The 10,128-nt window shown below is 41.3% G+C and overlaps 1 protein-coding gene across 1 annotated transcript in view; it reads right to left on the reverse strand.

The window, feature by feature from the left end:
• Positions 1-6,380, reverse strand: part of SUMF1 (sulfatase modifying factor 1) — a 111,605-nt gene extending 105,225 nt beyond the window's left edge. The window contains exon 1 of the mRNA XM_082664556.1: positions 6,110-6,380. Coding sequence (XP_082520682.1) covers positions 6,110-6,379 — 270 coding nt within the window. The 5' untranslated portion in view covers position 6,380. The remainder of the gene's footprint in view (positions 1-6,109) is intronic.
• Between the last annotated feature and the right edge of the window lie 3,748 nt (positions 6,381-10,128).

A 10,128-nucleotide genomic window follows, 5' to 3' on the forward strand; every position in this document is an offset into this window, starting at 1 on the left:
TTCTAGTGAAATCCAGAGCATCAGGTCTCACACTCCTAAACCAAATACAAAGAACCGTTTTGATCAGTGTGGACCTTCATGAAGGTCCAGATTCAAACAATCCATTCGTCCTTGGAGGTAAGTTAAAACCCCTTCTGGCACATCAGTTTCTGCCACTGCCAAGCAAGCCAAAAGGACAGGTGAGTCAAAGCAACTCTCTTATCACTAGGACCATATCTGAGCTACACACTCTGGCCAGGTGCAGTGGACATCTATGATTTTTGCCCACCTGGCACCCATTCCCTCCTGTTCTTGTAAGAGCAAGTGACATCTCTTTGAAAACCACTTCTTCAACTAAGTACATGTCTCAGGTGGAGCTGGATGACAGTGCTGCATGCCCCCCACTCCCCCCCGCCACACACACACCCCGCCCCTGCCCCATGACTCAGGCCTAGCCAATTACCACATTCTTTTGACCACAGAGATGTAATCAGGGATAGGCCCACGACCCAATCAAAGTTAATCTCAGAACTTGCTGGAGCTATGAGGGAAAGAAAACTCTTTCTCTTCCAGCTCTTTGATCATTAGAAGGAATACTACCTAAAAATGAAGCCAACATAGAAGAAAGAGGAGCTGCCGAGAGAGCCAAAAAGAGAGATCTGGAGATGCTGCCTGAGGCCCTGCATCCAGCTGTGTCTGGGACCATATCTGCACGTGAACTGCCCAGCCATGAGAGCCCATAAACGTCCCTACCCACACTTCTTTATCAGCCTACTAAGCTAGTTTTAAGAATCTCTTCTTTCACTTGCTTCTGTGGGACTTTTGTTTTACACACAAAAATGAAATAAGTTTACAGGCAACTCTTTTGTGTAGCACTTCTCCTTTTTCCTTCTTTCCTCTCCTCAAACCTAAGTAAAAAGGTAAAGGCTCCGCAGAAAGCTGGGTGAATAACAAGAGACGCAAGCTCCCTGGATCTGCCCACAAGCTGCTGTCTTATCTATCTATGCAGGGCTTACCTACCTATATCATCCTGTCACTCTACTGACACTAATCATAGATGAAATGGCATTAAAGTTCCTTCAAGCCCGGGGATTTCATGATTCTATTCAGCCTCAGTTGTCACATCCGTAAAGTGGAGGATAATATCTCACAGGATCCTGGAGAGGATAAGATACAGCAAAAAGACTGCTTTCCAAAGGTTTCTTTAAAAAGTAACTCATACCCTTAATTCCCCTGGCAGTTTCTCAATATTGTAACCAACAAAAAAAGGTAAAAGATCATTCCAGAAATTGTTACACGATGCCTAAATGTGTAAAGCGCTTGGAGGATACAGACATTAAAACAGGTCTAAAAAATTGCTTCCCGCGTAGAAAGAGATATCAGACAATTACACAAATAACACTACTTTACAGAAAATATACAAGTTTCCATCAGACATTGACAAAATACTATGAGAATTTAGAGGATAGAAACACCACTTCTTCCTGGAGGAAAGGGGTCATAGAAGAGATGGTATTCAATCGTGTCTTGACACCTGGGTAAGCATTACCCGATCAAACCATCCTCAGACAGGAAACTGACTGACTTTACCCACATATACAGAGATACCACGTACAATTTTATTGTCTCATGATCTTCAATGCCTTTTCAAACAACTCTTTTAAAAGATACATGGAGATTAAAACATTTTGATACCTTTTTATAAAATAATAAGCTGTACAGAACATTGTTAGAATAGTTTTCTCAAGGAGCATTGTATAGTTTTTAACCAGAGGGAAGTTAAGTAAAATTTGAAAATATCTATATTGTTTCCCAGACAATTCTTACTGCCATAACTTTCTGGTGAAACCTAAATTCCTTGAGGGTAAAGCCCAGTGCTATTTACTTCTCTGTAAATAGCACTTGGCAAGTGTTCATTAAATTGATTAAAATATTTTTTAAAAAAGACTCACACCTAAAAAGTGTTACATTAAAAAGGGTGAAAATGTCACCCCCAGAAACCTTAAACTACTTACATATCCCGGAACACACCATGCACTTGTACAATGCTTCATTTGTACCCATGCTATTCTCCTTCTCGCAATGTCCTTCAATCTGCCCTTCCATCCCTAACTCCTGAAAATGTCTCCTCCAAGGCCTAGCCTAATGTGGTCTTTTCTTTGAGCACTTCCTGACTTGTCCAGGAAACAAGAATCCTTTCTTCTTCTCCAAGTGCTTTGTACATACTCCTCCTATAGGACTGTCACTATAGAAAAATGATGCTTGCATATAACTGTGATTGTGTGTGTGTGTGTGTGAGAGAGAGTGAGAGAGAGAGACAGACAGACAGACAGACAGACAGAGAGACAGAGAGAGACAGAGAGAGAGAGAGAGAGGTCTACCAACAAGTCAATGCCTTGAGGGTAGGGCATAGGTCTTTCTTTTCTATAAGCCCAGAACACAGGACAGAGTCTTATATAATACGTGTACCAAATAAGTATTTATTGAATTAAACTAAATAAACGGAAAACAAAAATAGATTCAGTACAACCTCAATCCAAATCCCAGCAAGTTATTTGATCAATATGAACAATACGATACTCAAGTTTATATGGAGAGGCAAAAGACCCAGAAGAACCAACACAATATTGATGAGAAAAATGAAGTTGGAGGAAAGACACTATGCAACTTACTATAAAACTACAGTAGCCAAGACATGTATTAGTTAAAGAACACCCAAACATATTAATGGAACAGCGGAGAGGGACCAGAAATAGACCTCCATAAATAAAATCAAATGATCTTTGACAAAGGAGCAAAGACAATACAATGGAGCTAAGGCAGTCTCTTCAACAAATGCTGGTACAACTGGACATCCACGTGCAAAAAAAAAAAAAAAAGAATCTAGACAGAGACCACTCTTCAAAAGACAATGTCAAGAAATTGAGAAGACAAGCAACAGACTGGGAGAAAATAGTTGCTGATGACACATCTGATAAAGGACTGTTATCCAAAATAAACAATTCTTAAAACTCAACAATAAGAAAACAAATAATACAATTAAAAATGGGCCAAGGACCTTCCAAAGAAGATATACAGGTGGCAAAGATGCTCAGTATGTCAACCAAAAAATGCAAAATTAAAACAACATACCATTACATACCTTAGAATGGCCAAAATCTGAAACACTGACAACACCAAATGCTGACAAGGGTGTGGAGCAACAGGAATTCTCATGCCTTGCTAGTAGGAATGCACAACGGTACAGCCGCTTTGGAAGACAGTTTGGTGGTTTCTTACAAAACTAAGCATACTCTTGCTATATGATCCAACAATCACATTCCTTGGTATTTACTCAAAGGTGTTGAAAATTTTATGTCCACACAAAAAATCTGCACCCAGATTTTTATAGCAGCTTTATTCATAATTGCCAAAACTCAGAAACAAGCAAGATGCCTCTCAGTAGGTGAATGGATAAACTGTGGTACATCCAGACAATACATTATTATTCAGCATGAAAAATAAATGAACTATCAAGCTATGAAAAGACACATAGGAAACTTAAATGAATATTACTAAGTGAAGGAAGCCAATCTGAAGAGCCTACATACTATATGATTCCAACTATAAGACATTCTGGAAAAGGCAAAACTTACGGAGACAGTAAAAAGATCAGTGGTGGCCACCTGGGAGGAGGGAGAGGGATGAAGAGGCAGAGCACAGAAGATTCTTAGGGCAATAAAAATATTCTGTATGATACTATAGTGATGGACGTATGTCGCTGTACATTCATCCAAACCTATAAAATGTTCAACACCAACAGTGAACCCTAATGTAAATTACAGTTGACTCCTGAACAACACGGATTTGAACTGCGAGGGTCAACTTATACATAGATTTTTTCAATAGATACATACTTCAGTACTACATGACCTGCACTTTGTTGAATCCTGGAATGCAGAACCACAGGTATGGAAGGCCAACTGTAAAGTTATACTAGGATTTTTGACCACGCAGGGGGCCAGTGCCCCTAACCCACATGTTTTTCAAGGGTCAACTGCACAGACTTTGGGTGATTATGATATGTCGGTGTAGGTTTATCAATTGTAACAAATGTACCACTGTGGTGGAGGATCTTGATAATGGGCAAGGCTATGCCTGTGTTGGGGCAGTAGGTATATGGGAAATCTCTTTACCTTCCTCTCAATTTTGTTGTGAACCTAAAACTGCTCAAAAAAATAATCCTTTTATTTAAAAAAAGAAAGAAAATTAAGAAAATAAAAGGTTATCACTACGACCATGTATCTCACATAATATTGGACTTCCTGAATTCAGAATAAATGGCTAAGTGTCAGAATTAGACCAAAGTCATCTGCACATGAACTAAAACATCTGAAACCAAGGAAAACAGAGAGACAAAGAACAGCCTCCTAGGAATTCCTTTGTCTTGATAAGAAGTCTACTTCAGGTTCAAGCATTAAGTTTAAGAGTCCTTGAAGGCTTGTGAGCTGTGTTCTCAACAACTGCTAGTTTACTAATAACTTGGGATGCTGCCAAACATTATAGAAACTGAGTGCAAGGGAAGACAAACATAAAATAAATGCACATATACAAAATATAAGTTAATTAATTATATATTTTTCCCTTTATAAAATGAATGCAAGATATGGCCAAAGATGACCCACACAATACTCAGTCCGGACGTGAACCCACTCTAAAGGGATGAAAAATGGATATCTTATAATGATACGTACATCAGATTCTGGAATCAATAGGACATTGGAGCATTTAAAATGAGGAATGTTCAGTACTGGCCAGAAGGTTCTCGGCAAAAGTTTGACACAGACCAATGTACATGCAAATAAGACAGCGCCCCTGTTAGTTACAAAGCAGATAACCAGAGGGCTTTCCCTGCAGGAGGAGGGAGAAACTGATTATCAATTACCATTCAAGTTATAGAGGAACTAAAATCAACTATGGCCAACACACACTACAACTGTAACCAAGGCTCCCCACAACACAAAAGATAAACACTAATAATGCAGGGAATCCTCTGAGGAACAACAGGAAACATTTTAAAGGCCAGTAATTATACAGGATGGAGAAACAATGAGAAGTCCAGCTACCAACCTCCTAACACTCTATACCCAAGTCACAAAATTATAGTCCTGACTCCCCTCCCTCTCACAACCTAGCTGGGGAGAGACACCAACAGACAAATATCTTCAGTAATGGTTATGTCAGAGCAAACAGGTACAACTGCGGCAGCATATGGAAATACTGAAGGGAAAGGAAGGAAAGAGGTCAGGTAAGGCCTGCAGGAGGATGTTACCTCTCACCTAAGAACTGAAAATTGGTCAGAATTAACCCACAGGAAAAAAAAAAACTTGGACAGAAAAAGCTGGAAAGGGTGTACTAGTATTCAAGAAGAACTTTGGGAGTCAGCAGATCTAAGTTGTTTTCACAACCATACCAATATGCAAAATACCTGGAATGGTAAGAACTAAGGAACAGTTACTGATTTTTTGTTTTAACTAAGAACTAAATAATAGTTATTATTAATGTTATTATTTACATATCCTAGCACATAAAACATTCAGGCACTGTGCAAGGTACAGATAAACGATAGTAATAAAACAACTACTGTTTACTTAGTTTTTCCCATGTACTAAAGTGCTAGGAATAGCAGAATAAATAAGACAAGTCCTTGTCGTCAAGAAGCAGAGTCTACTGTCAGAGACTACTGATAAGTAAACAACAAGGTTAGAGACACTGACACCCAGTGTCCTGATTCCTTCACAATTCATGAGAGGAACGCAGGACTTAAACCCACATCTATCTGACTTAAAATTCTGAGAACCTCATCAAAAACACAGGGTGCAAGAACGAGGAAGCAGGAGATAAGAGGTAAGAAAAGGAAAGACAACTGTCCTCAAACCAAACTCCCTAATGCTCAGCATTACGCAGAGCCCCAAGATCCACCCGTTTCGGAGGGCGGAAGAACTTCTCAACAAACTGGATCTGCAAGTGCGCGATTTGGCAATGTAATTATAATCTTTACTTGCCTTCCTCCAACCCCTGGCCTTACCCATCCCAACCCTGTCGAGGAACCCGGCGCCCCCCACCCGTCGTTAAGGAACCAAGAGAGCACCTTGGTGGGCGGGAACGGTCGCTCTCCGGCTACCGAGCCTGGGGCGTTCGCCTCCCGCGAGTATCGGTGCGCGGCCGCCGAGCTGCCATGGGCCCCGGGCCGCTGGGGAGTGCCACAACCGCACGAGCCCGCGAGGGACGCCGCGCCCGCCTCGGCCCCGACCTCTTCGCCCCCCGCCGCCCGGCCCAGCAGCAAGACCAGAGGCAAAGAGAGAACGAGACCGAGCCCGGCGCCTCGTCCTCCAGCCGGCTCTAGCGCGGGCGCAGCCATGTTTTCCCACTAGCCATGTGACCCTTTGGGTCACGTGGCCCCGCCCTCCTTAAAGGGGCCAAGCCCTAGGCTGACTTCAGTGTCCCTAAGAGTTGCCCTCTTTCCACCTCTCTCCAGGCACCTCTCCTTTAGAGCCTTCCTCCTTGGCTCTCCTGACGTGAAAACAAGAAAACCCAAAAAGTCTTGGCCTTCCGCAGCCTGTGCGCCCCATTATTATTTTTAAGTTGAAAAAATTATAATCGAGTTTATTGAGCATTTGTTGTGTGCCAGGCAATACACTAGGTGAGCACTTTATTTTTTGAAATCTCATTTAATCCTCACGAGGACCCTGAATGTTGAGTGCACAGAACAATTAAGTGATCTGCCCAAGGTCACAAGGCAAATAAATGTCAAAAGACGAGATTTAAACCCAGCCACACTGCGTCTCTAACACATACCTTCAAACCCTGAGTTTTAAATCATTATGCTGTAATGCAGGCAATTCAATAAGCTTCCCTTAACAGGAAAATGGAAGATGAACGTGTTGAAGGACACCTCACCAAGGGATACAGTTAGAGAAATCCCTACTGTGGCTCTCAAAGTGTCGTCCCAGACCAGCAGCATGAGCATGACCCGGGAACTTGTTAGAAATTCAATACTCAGAATGTCTGGGGACAGGACACATCAATCTGTGCGTTTAACAAGTTCTCCAGATGATTCTAAAGCATACTGATGCACACTAAAGTTTGAGAACCACTGTTTCATAAGACCCAATCTCTTCAGGGGGAAATAAAAGGCAAAACAAAAACCAGAAAGAGGGGGGACCTATAGATTAAATATGACATCTCACACAATTGTAGTATATATGAATCTTATCTAAAAAGTGATTCAAACCTACTGATCTCAAATTTTTTAGGATAATCAGAGAAATATGGCCACTAAATCAAGTTATGATATTTGATAAAATTAAGAATTACTGTCAATTTTGTTTTTAGTTTTTTAAGAGTGATAATGGTATTTGTGGGTATGTTTTTTAAAAGAATCCCTTCCTTTGAGATATATGTATTGAAATAGATGATAGATAGATAGATAGATAAAAAGACATGCTGTTGCCAAGGAGTTGCTTCTCAAAATATGGTGAATGGGGTGATGGCTAGAGATGAAACACAATCGGCCATGAGTTGGTCATTGTTAAAGCTGGTTTATGGATTTTTCAGTGTTTTTTGTCCTATTCTTTCTAGTTTATGTTTGAAGTTTTTTTAGTATAAAGGAAAGTCCGTGGTGATCATTTTGCAATACATACAAATAGGGAATCATTCTGTTGTACACCTGAAACTAATCTAATATGTCAACTATATCTCAAATGAAAAAAACAGGTGAAAAAAATTTTAAGTCCTTCCATACTTGCTATTTTACAGTTTGCCAAGAGCTTTCACACATTTTCTCATTTAACATCACAACCCCTTGGCAAGAAATCTACTATTACTATACCCATTTTACAACTGATGAGGCTAAAAGATCAATGCTTTAACCAAGGTTTTACATGTTAGCTGTGCACAAATATAGATTCCAGGTCAGAGATAATCTTTGTCAGTCTCTTCGCAAGTGTTCAATCTCAGCACAAGCCTGCTGCCCTACCGAGCCCTGAATTCCTTTGATTGATGGTCCTGCTACACTATTAGGCGATAAGCTTCATGAAGGCAAGGATCCTGCCTATTTGTTCACCATTGTATCTGCAAAATTAGGCCAAGACCTGGCACTTAATAAACTCTTAGTGAGTATTTATTGAGTTAATGGAAAAATGAATGGCAGTAATCATGACCTCTTTCCCTTAAAGAGAAGCAAATTGTTGAGAAAATAATACAGATTTTAGACTCAGAAAGAGCTGTGTTTAAAGCCGGCCAATTACAAGAAGCATTCACCTTTCTAAGCCACTATTTCTTCATATGTGAAACGGGGATAATAATAGCACCTTCTTACAGATTTTATGAAGATTAAGTGAGATAGCGTTGTAAAAGTCTTAGCATTTCACAACACCTCAAAAAAAATGTTTGCTATTATTAGCCATCATTATCAAAGATGGAAACTTCGTTGATTCTCCAGGAAGTATCAACCTTCTCTCTCAATTCATTAAATAATTTCTTATTGGTCACTCACTAATCAATGAGTAAGTGGGAAAAAGTGATGAGAAATCCATAGGTGAGAAGGCCATGCTAGGAATCAGAGTTAAAAGTACAGCTCAGCAATCAACTCTACACCAATTAGGGCAATTTATCTAGACTTTCGCTCACGCTCTGACTCCCACTTAAGTTCCTTCTGCTGGTCTTCTTGCCCCTTCCATCTAATGAAGCTAGATGAAAGACCTCAGACCTGACAGTGACTTCTGTGTTCACTAAACAGCAAGACCAGTGTGACTGCAGTAGAATGAACAAGGGAGGGGGGGAAAACAAAGGAGGTCAGAAAGTAACAGGGGGCCAGATTATGTAGGATCTAGTAAGCTTTTACTCTAACTGAAAGGCAGTGTCATTACATAGTTTTTTGTTTGGTTGGTTTTTTTGCGGTATGCGGGCCTCTCACTGTTGTGGCCTCTTCCGTTGCGGAGCACAGGCTCCGGACGCGCAGGGTCAGTGGCCATGGCTCACGGACCTAACCGCTCCGGGGCATGTGGGATCTTCCCAGACCAGGGCACGAACCCGTGTCCCTTGCATTGGCAGGCGAACTCTCAACCCTTGTGTCACCAGGGAAGCCCTACACAGTTGTGAGAAGACATCTCACACTTTTCCTGCTAATCAGGGTCAGTTTCCCTGCCAAGTTATAGGCTCCTTGTCTTGCCTGGAGGTCCCTGAACACAAGGAGTCCAAAGAGCCCTGATAGCAGTCATGGCTTGTAGTTCAATGGGATCATTCCTGTGCGCAGCAAGAGTGTACTCCTTTGAGGACCAGGACAAGGCAAGCCTCTGTTGAATTGCTGAGTGATGCTGGTGCCCCTCTGCCCCGTGCATGCCTGACAGCCTTGGCACCTAGCATCTCATGAGGGCCCTCCCAGGGAATACAGTCCTCAGTGGGTCTTCTGGCCTCTCAGAATAAATCCAAACAGCATTTTTAGTTCCCTGAACTATCAAGTCCTTTCTTCTATCTGCCTCAGCAACCCATGCATTTCACCTTCATTTAGAGTAAGCCACTGCTTTCTCCCAGCTTCTAGATCCACACTAGCAATGAGTCTGCCCCTTTCCCTGGGGTCCTTGCCAAGGTATGAAATCCCAAGTCCTAAGCGAGAACTTCCAAGTCAATACATTCTTGTCCATCCATTCTTGTGTTTTGGGCCCTTAATCAAATACCCACACAGTTCAGGCCCAAGGTTACTCCCCTGGCTTTGGTTCATATGTGCTAGTTAATTCCTTTGTAAAACACCTTTACTGAGATATAATTCACACACCATACAATCTACCCTTTTAAAGTATATAATTCAATGATTTTTCATATACTCACATTATTATACAACCATCACCACAATCTAACTTTGGAACATTTTTATTATCCCTCCCAAAGAAACTCCAAACCTCATTAACAGTCACTCTTCATTCCCTCATCCCCCCAACCCTGCCCCGGGTAACACCCACTCGACTTTCTGTCTCCATAGCCTTGCCTATTCTGGACATTTCTTGTAAATGAAATCATAAAATATATGGCTTTTTGTGTCTGCTTCTTTCACTTGGACTATTTCTGAGATTCATCCATGTTGTAGCACAAATCAGCACTTCTTTCCTTTTT

This window comes from Grampus griseus, assembly GCF_964374135.1.
Source record: "Grampus griseus genome assembly, chromosome: 10".
NCBI lineage: Eukaryota > Metazoa > Chordata > Mammalia > Artiodactyla > Delphinidae > Grampus > Grampus griseus.